Genomic DNA, 17,875 nt, shown 5'->3' with positions numbered 1-17,875 from the left:
TATATATATATATATATATATATATATATATAGAGTTGAGCTAGAATACTATCGGGAGTAAACGAGCCGTTTTACTACCGATTTGTTTTTTATGATAAAGCTTCCAAATTGACGATCGGCTCCGTTAAATATGATCTAAACTATTTAAACTACATAGAAATCAAATTTCACGCATTTTCATATTTATGAGTTTATTTATGAGATCTCGTTGAGACAGTTTAATAAGTCATGTGATTTATCCAACATTCATATTTTAAGGGAGATAGTCAATAATAACTTATTTGGTATAAAAATTTTCTTATATTATTGATAGCTAAGAGTTTAATTTTTTCTCCTTTAATTTGAGATATCCATCATGTGGTAATAATGTAAACTGAGGGGACTGTAATATTTAAAGACTATGTAAACTTTTAACTCTTTTACAAACATGCGATCTAAATTTTTAATCTAATAATTAGACTCCTTAATTTTACTAAATAGTTCACTGGACCCCTCTTTTCAAATCGAAGTTACCGATTATAAAACTGTTTTGATCCCATATCTTGCACATAATTTTATAATATTTTAATTTTCTCTTTTAAAAACTTTTTAGTATCTAAATAATAAATAAAATAATTGAATAAATTTTGACAAAAAAGGGTTTAACTATACTTTATTTTATTTTTATTCGCTATATTGTATAAATTATATTTTTAGGACATCATTGTATTATAGTATACTATATTTTAGATTTATTTTTAGGGAAAACTTCAAAAACCCCCCCTGTGGTTTCACACTTTTTCATTTTAGTACCCTGTGGTTTGAAGTGTATCAAGTTAGTACCCTGTGGTTTCTCACTTTATCACTTTAGTACCCTGTGGTTTAAAATGTATCAAGCTAGTACCCTGTGGTTTTGCATTTTATCACTTTAGTACCCTGTGGTTTCACACTTTATCACTTTAGTACCCTGTGGTTTAACACTTTATCACTTTAGTACCTTGTGATTTAAAAAACTATAGGGTATTAACTTGATACAAAATTAAAACCACATGGTACTAAAGTGATAAAGTGCAAAACCACAGGGTACTAACTTGATACACTTTAAACCACAGGGTACTTAAGTGATAAAGTGAGAAACCACGGGGTATTAACTTGATACATTTTAAACCACAGGGTATTAAAGTGAAAAAAATTGAAACCACTAGGGGGGTTTTTGAAGTTTTTCCTTATTTTTATTGTTCTATCTTGTATTTTTTTTCTAATAGATATTACTAAACTTTCTTTTTCCCCGTTCTCTATATTGCCAAATAATTTATTAAATTAAAAGATACTTGTTAAATAGAAATATATATATATAGAGAGAGAGAGAGAGAGAGTTCGGCTACTATATTTTCATGAGTATAGTTTTCTTTGTATTCATAAGTTTTCGACCGTTAGATTTATCCCGTTGACCATTTTTCATTCATTAGATTGTACTATTCAACCAGCTACCCACTCAATCATAGGGGATCACTATCATCCTAATCGAAAACCACTATCATATTAATCGTACATCCCTACATCCAATGGCTGAAAATTTATAAATATAAAGATGTTTATATTCATAAAAGTATAGTAGCCCTACTCTCTCTTGTTGGCTTAAAATAGACCAGTATTCTGCTATGTGGCAGAAGGCCATATTGGGTCGAGTCATATTCGAAATAGCGTGAGACTGGTTGAACCGAGTCATGTTCGAAGTGACGTGAAGTTGGTCGGGCCGAGTTACAATCGAGGCCTGTAAACACTGTATCTGTACGCTTTAGATGAATTGGTTGTATATTTTCTAACAGTTCGAATTTTTGAAATTAATGGTTAGCGCCAACGATCAGACATCTCTTTGGGTATGCATATATATATAAACACTGTTTCCTATAATTAAGTGTACAGTAGTACTATTGCTGCTGTAAAATTCGTAAAGAATGAGTTTAGAAAGCAACGTGGAGGCACCAGTCGATTTGGATAAGGGCCTTTTTTGCAAATAGCCCCATAAAAAATTTTATTTTCGAAAATAGTCCTGTGTAAAAATTATTTGCAAAAATGGCTCTGGCCCCGCCCCGTCAGCGCCACGTCAGCGCCACGCGGGCGGGGCTGGGCCAATTGTATAAGTTGAACACGGTGAACCATTCACCGTGTTCAATACAAGATTTTTGTATTGGACACGGTGAATGGTTCACCGTATCCAATACAAATACATCCGACTTAGCCAAAAATGGCTAAGTTGTGGGTGTTTGTATTGGACACGGTGAATCATTCACCGTGTCCAATTATTTGTATTGGACACGGTGAATGATTCACCGTGTCCAATACAAATATATCCCACTTAGTCATTTTGTATTGGACATGGTGAATCATTCACCGTGTCCAATACAAAAATTTTGTATTGAACACGGTGAATGGTTCACCGTGTTCAATATAAACACTTGGCCCAGCCCCGCCCGCGTGGCGCTGACGTGGCGCTGACGGGGCGGGGCCAGGGTCATTTTTGCAAATAATTTTTACACAGGGCCAATTTAAAAAAAAAAAATTATCAGGGGGCTATTTTCAAAAAAACCCCCCGTGGATAACGAAGGGGATTGGTCGGGAAATGGGTCATCATCTCTCCATTCCTTAGGACACGTGTACCTACCATCGAATCCAAGCCGTCCATCATTCAACGGCGATGATTGCTCAAAAGTGGGCCTCCGACGGTGGATCCAACGGTCCGCATGCCACACTGGGTGTCATCTCAACCACTGCGACGGGAGAGAAACTTGGGTACACAAGGTGCGTATCAATCGCCCATCTCATCTTTTCTAGTTTGAAAATTCTACGGTCAGATCTAAAATAAGTGATGAAATGGACGGTCGATAGATGCGGTGCACGGTTTGCATTTATGCACCTGGTGGATGAACTTATTTTCCTCGTTCGAGAAGCTTCTATAGCCGATGAAGCCCCAGCAATCGCCATTACTCACAGCTTCTCTCTCTCTCTTTCTCTCTCTTCCCCCACACTGAAACCCAAACCCTAACCGTAGAGCTCGACAAAACCCTAGCTCGCTCGCTCTCTCTCTCTCTCTCTCTCTCTCTCTCTCTCATGCCTCCCCTTTCCTCCTCCTTCACCCTCCTCCGCCTCCGCCCGGCGCCGGCGCCGCCGACGATTGCTGCGGCGGCGCTCCTCCTCCGCCGCCGCTCCTCCTCCTCCTCCTCCTCCTTCTCCGCCGCCGCCGCCGCCTCCGCCTCTCCCAGGGAGGGCGCCGCCGCGGCCCCGCGGAAGCCGCCCCCCGATAAGAACCTCCTCAAGGCAAAGGACGCCATTAAGGAGCACCACCACCACCTCCACCACCACCCCTCGACCTCCCCCTCCCTCGACGCCGACGATCGCCGCCGCGGCCTCCTCCCCAACCAGGCCATAGGCCTCGTCGCCGCCGCCCAGGCCAACTTCATGCGCGTCATCGTCGAATCCGCCGGGGGCCACCCCGAAAGCCCTAGCTTGTTCGGCGGCGACCCCAGGGTCGGCACCGACCTCTTGTGCGTCGTTAGGGCTCTTTTGAAGAAGATCAAGAGGAGGGTTTTGGTTGGGGATAAGGTGATCGTGGGTTCGATCGATTGGGCGGATCGGAGGGGGATGATCGAGGACGTGTTCGAGAGGACCTCGGAGGTCATCGACCCTCCTCTCGCCAATGTGGACCATCTCGTGGTGCTGTTCTCGATGGATCAGCCCCGGCCGGAGCCGTTCATGCTCACGCGGTTCTTGGTCGAGGCCGAATCGACCGGGATTCCGTTCACGCTGGCGCTCAACAAGGTTGAACTCGTCGGCAAAGAGGTTTGGATTCGCTACTATTAATTTCTTGTTTCCTTAAATGGTAGATTGATGAGAAATGGAAAAGTGTGCTCTTCTTCGAATGAATGAAAGTAGTTTACGGCATGTTAGATGAACAATTTATGAACAATTTTACTCGAATCCATATTATGCCCTGTAGAATTAATAATTATGTTGAAATGATTGTGCGATATTGGATTTAAACCCGTAAGAGAGTAATTGCTCTCAAAATGTGGGGAAAATATAAACACTAGAGAGGAATCAAGAGAAGCAAAATGAACAGGCCTGGTTCGAAGAAGAACCCTAGAGACTGCATTATACTGCGCGAATCATGGTGCAAGTCTATTTCATTAATGAACAGCTGACCTTTGAAAAATTCAATTAAGTTGTAGTTTATACATCGCGAGATAACCCTGAGTACTGATGCTGCTCATCGGAAAGATATTTGAGCGTGAAATATGCTCCCACTGCGTCGTAACACATTTCCGTTTGTTCACTGCAAGATGAAACAAAATGAAACAATGAGAACACTATATATCAGATTTTCCCTTCTTCTATCGCTAGTCCATTGCCAATGGCTTGCCAAAATGTTTTTGTGGCGCAAAGGGTAATCGTAATTTTTCTTTACATCTAGGATCCAAACTGTATCATTAATAATACTGGGAGCTAGACATTATGGCAAGAAAAAGTTTGATTCAAAGGGAGAACAAGCAGAAAAAGATGGAACAGAAAGGGTAATTGTAGTTATTATTCTTTTCCACTAATCTCATATTTTACTCTACGAATTCCACCATTAACTTGGCTCTTTGAGTAAAACGATTTTGTATCTAGATGTAGGTCGATAAGCGGTCGCCGTTTTCACTTTATTCCAATCAATCATTGTACTCTTCTAAGCTCTAAATGAGTAGCCATATAAATGAGGCTTCTATCACTACAGGATTGGATCCGAATTTATCACTACAGGCCACACCTCTAACTAGAAATAAAGGGAAACACTTTTTGCAAGATAGATAGGTATTCTCGTCATGCGAATGGTCATGCTTCTTGAATTGGTTTTTGCCTTTCTAAATTATACAATATTAAACAGCATTTTTTGTTTTTTTTTTCTTTTTGACTACAGACACTGACTGCTTGGGATGAGAGGCTTCATAACTGGGGCTACAACCCATTATTTTGCAGTGTCGATAAAAAATCCGGATTAGCTGCTCTGGAAGACATCTTGAAAGGACAAACTACTGTTATTGTTGGTCCAAGCGGGGTCGGAAAGTCGAGCCTTATCAATTCTCTGAGAGGAACGCAAAGCATCTCCACAGAAGATGAAATAAATAAACTGCTTGAGCTAGTATGTATTACTCGCATCCTCGCTTTTAGTTTTTTCAAAATATTTACCTCTTGCAATTTCTGTTGCTTGAACATTCTACAGAAGCCTCTATATGCATTTTGTTTTTTTTGTTATAATAATAACTCTTTCTATTTCTGCATATTCTGGTAGTAATAATAATAATGATTACTAATTTTTGCCATACCGCCAGTATTATAAAATTTCATGTCTTTTGCTAATGGGGCCTGATTACTTTGTTATATTGCACTTTGTTATATTGCGACCTAAGGAAAATTACTTTGTTCTACTTTGCACGGAATCCAATGATGAACTTTCCTATCCAGATGAGAAGCTGCTGTTTTTATTTCCTGCCCTAATTTTCTTATTTCTGTGAATTTCCCAGAATAGTAAGTGGTTTGGAGAACAACGGGTAGGCGATGTTTCTAAAAGAAGCGGCAGAGGAAAACACACAACTCGGCACGTTTCCTTACTCCCGCTGTCTGGCGGAGGTTTTCTTGCCGATACTCCCGGATTCAACCAGCCTAGTTTGATGAAAGTCACAAAGAGAACTCTTGCAGAAACTTTTCCAGAGGTATTATTCAGAGCCTCAGACTGTTGCACATGAAAAGAGTTGAATACTTTGTTTTAAGTTAGATTTTTTACATATATAGTTATATACTACCCCGAACTTACATATCTGCATATCTCTCCCTGCACAATTTGATTTTTCATCTCTCTCTTTCGAAAGCTTATTGTGTTACATAATTACCTTGCACGTAGAAATCCCCACTCTTTAAAGAACTTATTCAAGTTGCTCCCACAAACTGGATACTTTTTTAACTAAGCATATTGAACAAGCATCGCTTTTTTTTTGTTTTTCTCAGATCAGGCGGATGCTCAAAGTTAGCGAGCCGTTGAAATGCTCGTTCAACGACTGCCTACACCTTGGCGAGCCCGGGTGTGTCGTGAAGGCGGATTGGGAAAGGTATCCGTACTATCTGCAGCTGCTTGATGAGATCAAAATTAGAGAGGAGTTCCAGCTGCGGACGGTAGGAACAAAGAGAGAAGGTGATGTGAGGTATGTTTCCATAGCAGTTTTCTCTCCAATAGTTTGTTATTTCTCTTAGTTACCAACGACTTTGCTAAATTCTCATATCAATCTACGATAATTTTTCCTTTTCTAGAAGATTCCCCCAGCGAACTCTTTAAACGGCTTTTCCCCTCCTCTTTTGCCATAATATTTAAGTACAATAATCAGCAACTCGAAAGAAAAAAAAAAATTTAATGGACTCCCTTGTTAAATAGATTATTTGTTGTGTGATAATTGGAACATATACCATCTTTATTGTATTGTTTCATGTTGTCTAGAACTTGGAGCATGTAGATCACTGCATTTGTTTCTGAGTTTTGGCGAATATACAATACATAACAGAATTGTCAAAGCTCAATTGGATTCGATTCGTGATTTTGGTTCGCCATTTTTCTAACTTCTTGTGTAACAAAAGTCAACTACATGATAATGCATGCATATATGCTCATGAACATGGTTATCAGATTACCATGTTTTACGTGCGTTTCTTCATGCCTCAGAAATGTTGTTAATGACTTAAAGTTCATCTTTTTATAGTGGAAAACATTGATTCTAACCCCTTCTTTTTGGATAAAAATGTATAAAACTTACCTGAACTATAGAGCATTTTGATTCTACCCAATCTTTCAATTTGTTTGATTTAAGTGATTTGATCATTTTTCGGATACAAAATTTAAGCTAATCGCTTACTTTAATGAGTTTATAGTTACACAAATTGTATAAAATATACTAACTAAATTAGTGAAAATAAACAATGCATTCAAAAGGTTTAGGTAGTTAAATTAAATTTTTAAAGGTTTAGGTAGTTAAATCCTAATAGGTGATAGCTGAGGTAAGTTTCATGAATTTTTACTTTTGTTTTTGAAAAACAAATAATAATGGTACCCTGAAGCTATTGAGAAACCACTTCTTAGATCTTTTTATATTCCAGGTACAAGATGGGCGGCATGGGAGTGAAACAAGCGGAACCACGGCTCGAGCCGAAGAAGCATAGAAGGGTATCGCGGAAGAGGCTCAACCAATCCATACTCAACGACCTCGACGAGCTCGACGGCCTCGACGACCTCGACGACCTCGACTACTGGTCAGACGTCGAAGAGCTCACGAGGTGAGAGGCAGAGACCTGCCAGCCTTATTGGACAGTGATCTAACTAAGAGCCCAGATTTTAGGGTTACCGAAGGAGGATGATGTTATCCGAGCACTGTAAGTAGTAGTTTGCCCTGAATCCGCGCGGTATTGTAAATTCATCATCGGCGGATGCTGAATAGTGAAGAAAGATTTGGTGTAGGAAAAGGGAAATTGCTGCTGCTGCTCTTATGGCCTTTTCCCTATCATGTATATAACAAAAACAGATAATAATGAGAGCAATTCCCTTCAGAAATTTCTTCACAGGATTTAAATTCTTTTGCAGAAACTATTTCCGCGGAATGGAATTTTATAACTGTTGGGACATTTTTATTTGGTTTCTATCTCTTGGAATCGCTAAAAAGGAATAGCTCACATATGGCCATACAAATTTACCACAATATTGTTATAATAAGTTTGATATTATTATACATTATTTAAACTGAATTAGGGGTGATAAATATCAAATTTTAAAGGGATATTTTAGTCCATTAACACCCAGACAGAGAGAGAGAGAGAGAAAGAGAGAGAGAGAGAGAGAGAGAGAAGCTCTATTGTTAACTAAAAAAAGAATGACATTATGTCTGAACAGAAATTAAAAAAGAAAACTGAAAGAATAAGATAAGTTACATACTGAGGCATCACAAAACAGATCTGCGCAGAAAACAAAGTCGACTTGAAGAAGAGGCTTTACCTATCAGAATGCAGTCCAATTTTTAAAGGGAAAACTTCAAAAAACCCCTCCCTGTGATTTCGTACTTTTTCATTTTAGTACCCTGTGGTTTAAAGTGTATTAAATTAGTACTCTGTGGTTTTATTTTTGTATCAAATTAATACCATGTGATTTTATTTTTGTATCAAGTTAATACCCTGTAGTTTTTAAACCACAGGAAACTAAAGTGAAAAAATGCGAAACCACAGGATACTAAAGTAAGAAAGTGCGAAACTACATGTTACTAACTTGATACACTTTAAACCACAAGCTACTAAAGTGAAAAACCACACTGTACTAACTTGATACACTTTAAACCACATGGTACTAAAGTAAGAAAAAGTGGAACCACAAGGAGGGTATTTGAAGTTTTCCCATTTTTAAAACTAATCAAAAAAAAAGAGGACGAATTGAATTGCTGAATAATAATGTCATCACAAGGGTGAAGAATATACTAGAATAATCCCATTTCTTATACTTCATTTATCGATGTAGCAGTAGCATAGCTCAAGAGAGGCATCATTAAAAGCCAAATGACTTGAAATAAGTTTGAAAAAATAATAAGAGATTTCAGGAGTTCTGATGAAAACAATATTCGGCGAAAGATGGTAACAGAAAGATAAGTAGTACTTGAAATTAGGATGAATTGCACATTTCGCCCTCAATCTATGAGGGTGGTGATATTTTGGTACTCAAACATTAAAATCTGCTATGGTATTTTATTCAAGCTTTCAAAATTGTTGCATTTAAATACCATAACTTAATTTAGTTGACTAAATATTTATTTATCGCTAATATAGAGGCAATGTACTAGCATGTTGTGACCGATGAGGCATCAATAATTAAGATATCACATCACTTTTATATCAACAACACGTTAAAATTTAGTCAACTAAATTAGATTATTGGACTTGATTGCAACGAGTCTGCAAGTTCGAATCAGAAATTACAATAAATTAAAATTTGAGGACCTAAAGTGTCACCTACCTCATAGTTTGAGGACCAAACATACAATTTATCCTTGAAATTACATTACTGTAACTAACAACTAAAACGACATAAATTACCTCACTATTACTAGTTAAATATCATTTCTCTTTCCTCGGCAAACATAGGACAAAGAAAGCGTGCCAGATGAGTAACATAAAAAATATCAAATTTCAATAACCAATAAACATGTTCTACTAGGAAAATTTCCATTTAACCTGAGAGTTATAGCCAACTTGAATAGTACATGGTATTAAACATTCAGCTATAAAGAAACAATATGGCCAACAAGATGAATGCATCGGACATGACGATGTTGAGAGGGATGAACAAAACACATAGAACATAAGACTGGAAATCAAGGTATTAAATCGAACAGATCTCGACAAATATGCATGGGAAAGATTATGAAATAGCCAAATAGAAATCAGAAATGTAAGCACATGTATTTTTCCCATTACTGCACCTAAAAAAGGATCAGATTAGTAACAGTTATATAGGTTACTTTTCTTCACAAAATTGATTGCTGTTGATCGAACTGTTCCTGTTCTCTGCTTCGTTGTAAACAACAGTCAAATAATCTCACTTTTTGGTATAAGCGATTGTCGATATTCATTACAAGATAGTAACAGATACTTGAAATTAACAAATAAACTCTATTCTGTCGTTGCCCTGAAACTTATATCGAAATGCAGACCGCAAGACTACTACTGTTTTTGGCCAAAGTCACAATTTAGCATGCAGTTAATCTGTACGTATAATGAATAAATCAAAGAGATTGCAAAATAGCCCCATTCAAAATTGAAACATTGAGTAGAAACTTTAGATAGCGATTATTCATGCCATTAAACCCTAGAGATTCCTAAACATGATAAACAAAATTTCTAGGACAAAGGGTCCAACAGTAGACAAGAGGCACAAACTAGATTATCTTTTATTAATACTTTTCTTACTAAACCAAATGAAGAATAGAAACCTTTCATTCAAAACTGAAATTTAGATGGGGAAATATGAACTGGAATATTATCCTGCCCAACAAATCCGTAAGACACATAAAATGGCATTTTCTCAACTTTACATGACACGAGGACCTGCAGAACAACACAAGGTGTAAAGTAGATTTCCCCAATCTATTCATCTGTTACAAGTAAAGGTCAACTAAGACTAATCGCATATTCTGAACTACTGTAACAAACCTCTTGTCAATTTTTAATCTTACACTTACTATTTTCTTAGACACATTCACCCAAGTACTTCCCACCTTAGGCGGGCATTTCCAACTTAATGAAAAGAAGCTTTTCACAAGTGATACTACGGTACACAAACTATCAATTAGTTTAAGAAATGTCTAAGCAGTAACGACATAACCACACAGTAATATGATAGCTCACTTATGATTACGGATTACCAACTTTTCTAGCAATGTAAACTTGAATAAACCACCACATATGAAATAAGAGAATGAAAACTACTTTAGGAGTTTCATTGAGTTAGAATATCAAATTCCATAATCCATTGGCAAAATTGTCATTCTAATCACTGTAAAAGTACTTAAAATAAACAACAAGAACCCCAACATTCCACTATCAGAGACATCTCTGATCAGCAAAATAGAAACCCTAGAAAGATCATGATAATAGCAGTTCAAGAACATACTTTGCTACTTGTTCTTGGACGCCTTCTTCTTCGGTCCTGCAGTAGTACTCACCTGAGGCTTTGGGTGGCGATCGGCTTCGCTAGGCTCCAGCCATTTCAGAGGATGGCGATTAAAGAACGGCCAATTGGGAACAGTCACCAGTGCGGTGAGGACAACCCCACCAGCATAGATGAGCAGCATCATCTGAAAGGATCCCATTATGTAGCCGATTGCAAAGGCGGCGATGCCGGAGACTAGGAGTAAGATCTGCATCAAGATCTCCGCACGCTTCTGCCCTTGCCAATCCATCTAGAATCAAGAAGCAACAAAGTTGGGTAGATTAAAAAAAAAAAAAAATCTGATCAAATTTGAGTACCTTGTGCGCAAAAACCCTGGAAGAACAATAGAAAGTGGGAAATTGCTTCTTAAGATGCAAGATCACTCGGAGCTAAGAGATATGCACAACCATATATTACAATACCACCTAATTAAATCCAATTGCATGAGATTATACACCATATGACGCAAAATTAGAAAATCTGCTTACAATATAGTAACTTTTGAGACAAAACTCTAGAATAAGGTTGGAAGAAAACGAAATGGTTCTAAACGTGTAAGATTTCTTAGAAAGAAGAAATGTCTAAACTAAAAGTATCATACGACCATTCTATTAGATCAAATTGCACAAAACCATATAATGAAAGATCAGAAAATCTGGTTGAAGCAGAGTACTTATTTGTGGTCTAAAATCATAGAAGGAAGTTGAAAGAGAAGGAAATGATTCTAAAGATGCTAGATTTCTCACCGACAAGATTACACGATAGCTTAATTAAATCAAACTAACCAAGATTCGAAAACCATATCAAATGATAGAGCAATTTCATTTAAAATCAAACATACTCAAATGGTAGAGCAACTTTTAGTCTAAAACCCTATAAGGACATTGCATGAGAAAGTAGTGGTTCTGAAGATGCCCAATTTCTCAAAAATAAAAAATATCTACACCAAACCATTACACGATCCCTTAGTCAAATCAACTCGCGCAAGGTAAAAGTAACTTTCTCTTTTTAAAAAAGAAAACCCTAGAAAAATGATTCAAGAGTCCGAAATTCTTCTGAAGATTCGAAATTTCTCAAAAATAAGATATATCTGCACCAAAACATTACAGAACAGCTTAATCAAATCAAATTAAGCAAGAATAGATTAAATTTTGGCCTAGAAATCCAAAATAACATCAGGAGAGCCCGAAATAATCCCAAAGGTGCAAAATTTCCCAGAGATAAGAAACATCTACACCAAAAACATTACACAATCCCGTAACTTAACCAAATTGCGCAAGATTAGAGAAATCTTTCGCCTAAAACCCTAGAAGAACATTCGAAAAAGCCCGAAATGATCCCAAAGATGCAAAATTTCCAAGAGATATGAAACATCTACACCAAAAATATCGCACGATCGCTTAAATAATCCAAACTACATAAAATAAGAAAACCGTACAACCCTAATCAAACCGTTGGATCGGATCCGAGTTCCGCGTACCCTAACCAAATCCCAACCCCAACCCTAACCCTAAACCTAAACCAAAGTCGTAGATCGCCATGGATTATAGAGAGAGAGAGAGAGAGAGAGAGAGAGAGAGAGAGAGAGAGAGAGACTCTTACCGTGAGAGTGTGAGAACGCGAGAGAGAGAGAGAGAGAGAGAGAGAGAGAGAGAGAGAGAAAGAGAGAGAGAGAGAGAGAGAGGGTGTCGGAACGAAGAATCACGGAGAGATGGTGCGCGAAGGGGGTTTTGTTTATTTATTAATTTATTATTTATTTATTATTATTACTGAAGTCGAAACAGTCGAAGTGTCGTCGCCGACTTCTAATTGGATAATGTAGTCGGCGGCGTTTATAGAGAAACCGCCGAATTCTTTTGATGAAGTAATGCCGGAAATTTTATTGGAAAGTGGCATCCGAACTGTGCAAATTTATCCGATATTAAATAAATATATTCCAAATATAGATGTAAAATGTAAAAATTCAACAGCTTTGGGTTCGGGTATGAATTTTATTTGTCGGATATGATGTCACGCTCCGGATTACACTTTTTCCGGGCGCGCCGACAAATCCGCCGTATACCAAGGAATTTCCCCGGTATACGAAGCGATAGCTGTACCTGTAAATCAAACACTACTACGAACAGTAGTAGAGAGCTGCTAGAGAGAACAGAAGCTAAACAAACTGAGTTTCATATACATAGTTCAGATCCAAAATACAAAGCTACTCGCACTGGCGAGTTANGCAGAAACGGGCGTTTCTGGGCGCCCGGAAACATGTTCTGGGCGACCAGAACATCCTGACTGCACAAACCGGGCTCCTCGGACTCTCCGCTCGCGGTGTGCTGCGCCCGTAAATGGCACCGGCGGAACTCACCTACCGCCCTGCCACGCGTCGAAGCAAGCGATATTCATGAGGTGAAATTTCCGGACCCACTTCTGGGCGCCCGGAACATGGGATCCGAATTGGCTTCCAGTTTCAGATAAATTCAACACTCGGTTCTGGGCGACCCTGACAATGTTCTGGGCGCCCGAATCTGGCAAAACTCCAGTTTTGCTTATTTGAGTGCGCCGAGTCCAATTCTGCATCCAATTCGTGCAGAATTGACTCCGACTCAGTCCGACATCGACCAGTCTATAATACTGAAGCCAATCCTATCCAAAGCTCAGGAACACTACATATGAGTATATAAAATAAGTATTTAACGGATTTTGATTTGAATATCAATTTTGTCTGTCGGATATAGATATATAAAAAAAGAAATTCAATAGATTTGGATTTGGGCATGATTTTTGCCTATATCCGACACGGTCCTCAATAGATTTTGCATTATATATTATATAATTTTCAAAACTAGTCGGATTCGAGTTCAAGTTCAAATTCGGCCTCAGGTTTAGGGTTTGGTCATCGCACTCAGCTTTGGATTTTTGAAAACCTGCCCCGAATTCGACCAAAAGCTAAAGACCTAAGCAATACAATCAGAGTCCAAATTGGGACCGGATTTTGGGCTGGATTAAATATGTTCCACTGAGAAGCATCTCAAACTGACCGAGGCTTTGTTTGGGATTGCGAAAAAATTAGAGTACCTGTAGTCTAAAACTACATTATAATAAGAGCCCGGCTGGGATACTATCGATAACAACAAGGATTTGATGCTATCGAGTTTTCCACCGTTAAATTTAACCCTTTGATTACTTTTACCCGTTAGATTATACTATTCAACCAACCACTCACTCAACCCTATGGGGCCCACATAATCCTAATCACACATTTTTCAACCCAAAGGTTAAAGAACTAATAGCACAAATAACTTGGTGCTATTGATAGTATTCCAGCCTAAAAACGGAGAATCATATTTCTATATATCTTCATCCTGAGTCAAGTTGGGTCCGGTTTGGATCAACCGAAGAGACGAAAAATTTCGGACCTAAGTTGCTCAGGTGATCGAGTTCAGGTTGGTTCGGACCTAAGTTGCTAAATGTGTTTTTTTAACCACTTTAATAACCTACTGAGCTCTCTAACAAGAGTTAGAGAGTTTTTGGAGCTATTACAAAATTGATGTTTGAGAGCTTATTAAGCTCTAATTTCAAGTTTCTACTTTACAAAGGTTTAAGACGCTTTTGATCTTAAATTTAAAGTTAGAAATTTAAAATTTAAATTTTGAATTTAAACTTTGAGATTTTAAATTTTAAATTTTAATTTCAAATTTCAAATTTAAAAGTTAAAATTTTAAATTTTAAAATATAAATATAAAATATAAAAATTTAAATTCTAATATAAATAAAAAAGTGATAATATTATTAATTTTTATTTATAACTATCCACTTTCAATCTTATTCCATCTTACCTAACCAAACGTTATTTTTTTTATTCCCAGGAATAACCCAATTTTCATCCAAACGAAAAATTGATCTAATCTCCGCTTATACCTCAATTTATACCTATCCCTGGAATACCCACTTTTTGCTTATTACCGAACCAAACGATACCTTAGATTTTTGATCTAATAAGAAATTACTAACTTTTGTTTCTCAAACAAAGAAGGTACTTTAGATTTTTCCACCATCTTTGAAATCGGCTTTTTCTTCCAACTTTTTGTGTGCTGAGCTGTTGACATACGGAGACTATATCTAATAACTTATGTTGTCGGCATGGGTTAGGTTATCTGATGATACCTTATTCCATATAAGATTTTCTTGTGTAATTGGAATGCCGGAGTTTTATTTTCACTCCTTAAAAACCTTAGCATCTATCATTTTATCAGATAACATATTTCACGATATATCTTACTTCCGAATATGCTATTTCATTCGAGCCATTTGACGACACTCTGAACTTTCAATCACAATAAATCTTCTCATACCAAGCAGGATATCACTTAATAACTTGTTTCGATATCCAAACAGGAGCGCAAAAACAAAGGCACGAAAACCACATCTTGGATTACGTGGAGACTTAGGATTCTCGTACTCTTTTCCTTTCATTCACTTACATGCTTGACAAGGGACTAGGGAATGTTTGGAACGGTGTAAAAAAATATGGAAAACTATTTTTCAGTTGAAAAATTATTTTCAATCCGTTTGGTTTGGCGTAAAATTTTTTTTATGTAAAATACTTTTGCAGATATTGGAAAAAGCGGACTTTTCATTGTCCACCCAAAATAAGCAGAAAGCGAAAAATAGCGCTGCGAAAAACACGCGGCGCATGGTCACTTCGGCACGGTCCACGAGTTGTAGGAAAATCCATTATATATAGAGAGAGAGAGCAGTGCTACTGTATTATTAGGAACAACAGTTCTTCTGCTCTTGACTTCCTAATCATCCATCTATTTTAATGAAAATTTATGAATGGTTAGGGGTAAGGAAGAGAAGAGAAATTAGAAAGAAATTCAAAAAAAAATTAGAAAGAAATTGGAGAGAAATTGGTGTAAATAAATTTCTCATCTCTTTGAATTTTCCTCTAATTTTTCTTCTCTTTCTCAACCTAACCATCCATCAAATTTGATGGGTAATTAAGAAGTTAGGAGCATAAGGGTTGCTGTACTCCTAATAGCACAATAGTCCTACTCAACAATTTTATTTATAAGTATTATTTATATCGATAGTAATTTATAATATAGTATTAAATATATATAATACTACTATATATCATATTACTTACTTATTGTATAATATATTTTAAATATATTTTATTTATAAATATATACTATAATAATAATATATAGTATAATAATTATTATATATTAATATTATATAATATATAAAATAGGTAGGAGAAAATACATATAATAGTTTTTTATTTATCCTTTTCTTTCTTGTTCTTTCAACCAAACAATCGTGATGGTAAACTCTTCTTTTTTTTTCCTACAAACCAAACACTAAAGACGTAAAATTTATTTTCCTCCAAAATTTTTTTCTGCTGAAAAGTATTTTTCACAGTTTTACGTGGAATCAAACACACCCTAAGATAAAGGATTATCCATCCGTCTTACATGTTTGACAAAGATTAAGATAAGAGTTAATTAGAATTAATTTATTATTTACAACTGTCTTAATGTGTAGATGCTCTTTGTCTCCCTTTCACACCTGTTCATCTTCTCATCCTTTAGATTGCTTAAGAAAACGCACAACCATGGATCATGACTTCATCTTCTTGAGTTAAAAAATAGTAAAAACTTATTCTGTTCACATTAGCAATCCCTAAGTATATATGACACATTTCAATTCTCACATTATAGCGCGACAACGCGAAAATGGAGTACCAACATGAGGATTACACAAACCACTACACCAACTTGGATCAAACCTACAACTATTGGTTTGTCGACGACGATCTCATGTTCTTTGACTGCGGGTTGATCGATCATGAGCTACGTTCGATGAACAAAGATTTAGTACCGAATACTCTTAACATCGATACGGTCTCGGTATCTCAAGGACTAAGTTTGTGCTTGGATGATAGCGGAGGTGGCCTCTTGAGTGAAGGATTGGAAGGATTTCCCAAAGAAAACCGCGACGATGGAGATTCTTTTGTGACTAAGACGAGGATAAGGAGAGATCGATCGAAGACGCTGGTGTCGGAGAGGAAACGGAGGGGTCGGATGAAGGAGAAGCTCTATGAGTTGAGATCATTGGTTCCAAATATTACTAAGGTGAGATCTCTAATCCCTTCATGCATTTTGACTTCTATTTTTAAACAAAAAGTACTATTATGTATATTCTCTATACACATTGTTCTTATATTTGAGTATTTGTCCTAGTGTTGATATGAAGTGATTTTCAAAATAATACAAATGCAACAGCTTAGATTTATATTCCAAATATGAAAGAACATGTTAGTAAACCAAAAAGAAAAAATGATGCCATCAAAGTAAGGAAATATCTAGAAATATTTATCTCTTTTTCTTTCTTCTTTTTTTTTTTTTGCATATTTACAATCCATTTAGTTTCATATGAATAGTTACTTAACATGTGATCACCTTCAAATTTCCAATGTAGATGGACAAGGCCTCCATCATCGCGGACGCCGTCGAGTATGTAAATGATCTTAAATCTCAAGTCAAAAACATGGAAAAAGAGTTACTAATCCTTGAAACTTCACTAAAAAGTGACCAAGTACCCCAAAATCTCCTCAAAAACACAATGAGAAACACACAACTTGAAGAGGCCATTGCTTCTCCACATGGTGCAAAAATATTGCGACTAAACACGACTGAAGTCGGCGATCAGAGGTTCTTCTTTATGATAGAATGTGAGAACAAAGATGGTGTGGCGTCCTCGGTTTATTCTGCGATCGAGTCTCTCATGTTCTTCCATTTGGAGTGCTCCAATTTTTCCTTAGCCTCGGATCGATTCGTGTTGTCGCTAACCATCAATGTAAGATTTTTATTTGCCTCTCTTTTTGGTTGTGATTTTATTTTTTCTTGAATGTGGGGATTGATTAATTAGCTTGTAAATGAAATTTGCAGGTAGAGGAGTTTGATGAGGAGATTGAGGCCTCTACAATGAAGTTGTGGGTAATGGGTGCACTTCTTAAGGAGGGGTTTGAGTTTGAGGGAATATGCATTTCATAACACTTTTTCTTTTTCTTTTTTTCCTCTTTTTTTTAAAATCTTTTGGTTTCTTTCATCATGTTTTTTATGATTCTTT

At 36.9% G+C, this 17,875-nt stretch overlaps 3 protein-coding genes across 4 annotated transcripts; 2 read left to right on the top strand and 1 right to left on the bottom strand.

The window, feature by feature from the left end:
- Positions 2,966 to 7,680, top strand: LOC109726827 (putative ribosome biogenesis GTPase RsgA). The gene is made up of 5 exons (XM_020256631.1): positions 2,966 to 3,819; positions 4,937 to 5,158; positions 5,541 to 5,729; positions 6,022 to 6,215; positions 7,159 to 7,680. The coding sequence occupies exons 1-5, from the start codon at positions 3,091 to 3,093 to the stop codon at positions 7,337 to 7,339; spliced, it is 1,515 nt and encodes a 504-aa protein (XP_020112220.1). The 5' UTR covers positions 2,966 to 3,090; the 3' UTR covers positions 7,340 to 7,680.
- LOC109726116 (probable signal peptidase complex subunit 1) lies at positions 10,507 to 12,490 on the bottom strand. Of its 2 annotated transcripts, none has more exons than XM_020255547.1 (2): positions 12,350 to 12,490; positions 10,507 to 10,997 (listed from the first exon to the last, which is right to left on the bottom strand). In XM_020255547.1, the coding sequence occupies exon 2, from the start codon at positions 10,995 to 10,997 to the stop codon at positions 10,713 to 10,715; it is 285 nt and encodes a 94-aa protein (XP_020111136.1). In that variant the 5' UTR covers positions 12,350 to 12,490; the 3' UTR covers positions 10,507 to 10,712. The 2 variants fall into 2 exon arrangements, with proteins under 2 accessions (XP_020111136.1, XP_020111137.1); XM_020255548.1 differs by lacking the exon at positions 12,350 to 12,490 and adding an exon at positions 11,065 to 11,791.
- LOC109726740 (transcription factor FER-LIKE IRON DEFICIENCY-INDUCED TRANSCRIPTION FACTOR-like) lies at positions 16,480 to 17,875 on the top strand. Its single transcript, XM_020256526.1, has 3 exons — positions 16,480 to 16,878; positions 17,225 to 17,602; positions 17,695 to 17,875. The coding sequence occupies exons 1-3, from the start codon at positions 16,480 to 16,482 to the stop codon at positions 17,797 to 17,799; spliced, it is 882 nt and encodes a 293-aa protein (XP_020112115.1). The 3' UTR covers positions 17,800 to 17,875.

The sequence above is a fragment of the Ananas comosus genome, linkage group 21, assembly GCF_001540865.1.
Source record: "Ananas comosus cultivar F153 linkage group 21, ASM154086v1, whole genome shotgun sequence".
NCBI lineage: Eukaryota > Viridiplantae > Streptophyta > Magnoliopsida > Poales > Bromeliaceae > Ananas > Ananas comosus.
This window is presented reverse-complemented; position numbering and strand designations above follow the sequence as displayed.

What these genes read in the sequence shown, in the direction of transcription:
- LOC109726827 (XM_020256631.1), top strand. Translation starts at nt 3,091, where the DNA reads ATGCCTCCCCTTTCCTCCTCCTTCACCCTCCTCCGCCTCCGCCCGGCG. An exon ending in TAAATAAACTGCTTGAGCTA is followed by an intron (nt 5,159 to 5,540) that starts GTATGTATTACT and finishes TGAATTTCCCAG; the next exon opens with AATAGTAAGTGGTTTGGAGA. An exon ending in AAGAGAGAAGGTGATGTGAG is followed by an intron (nt 6,216 to 7,158) that starts GTATGTTTCCAT and finishes TTTATATTCCAG; the next exon opens with GTACAAGATGGGCGGCATGG.
- LOC109726116 (XM_020255547.1), bottom strand. Translation starts at nt 10,997, where the DNA reads ATGGATTGGCAAGGGCAGAAGCGTGCGGAGATCTTGATGCAGATCTTA.
- LOC109726740 (XM_020256526.1), top strand. Translation starts at nt 16,480, where the DNA reads ATGGAGTACCAACATGAGGATTACACAAACCACTACACCAACTTGGAT. An exon ending in TGGTTCCAAATATTACTAAG is followed by an intron (nt 16,879 to 17,224) that starts GTGAGATCTCTA and finishes TTTCCAATGTAG; the next exon opens with ATGGACAAGGCCTCCATCAT. An exon ending in TGTTGTCGCTAACCATCAAT is followed by an intron (nt 17,603 to 17,694) that starts GTAAGATTTTTA and finishes TGAAATTTGCAG; the next exon opens with GTAGAGGAGTTTGATGAGGA.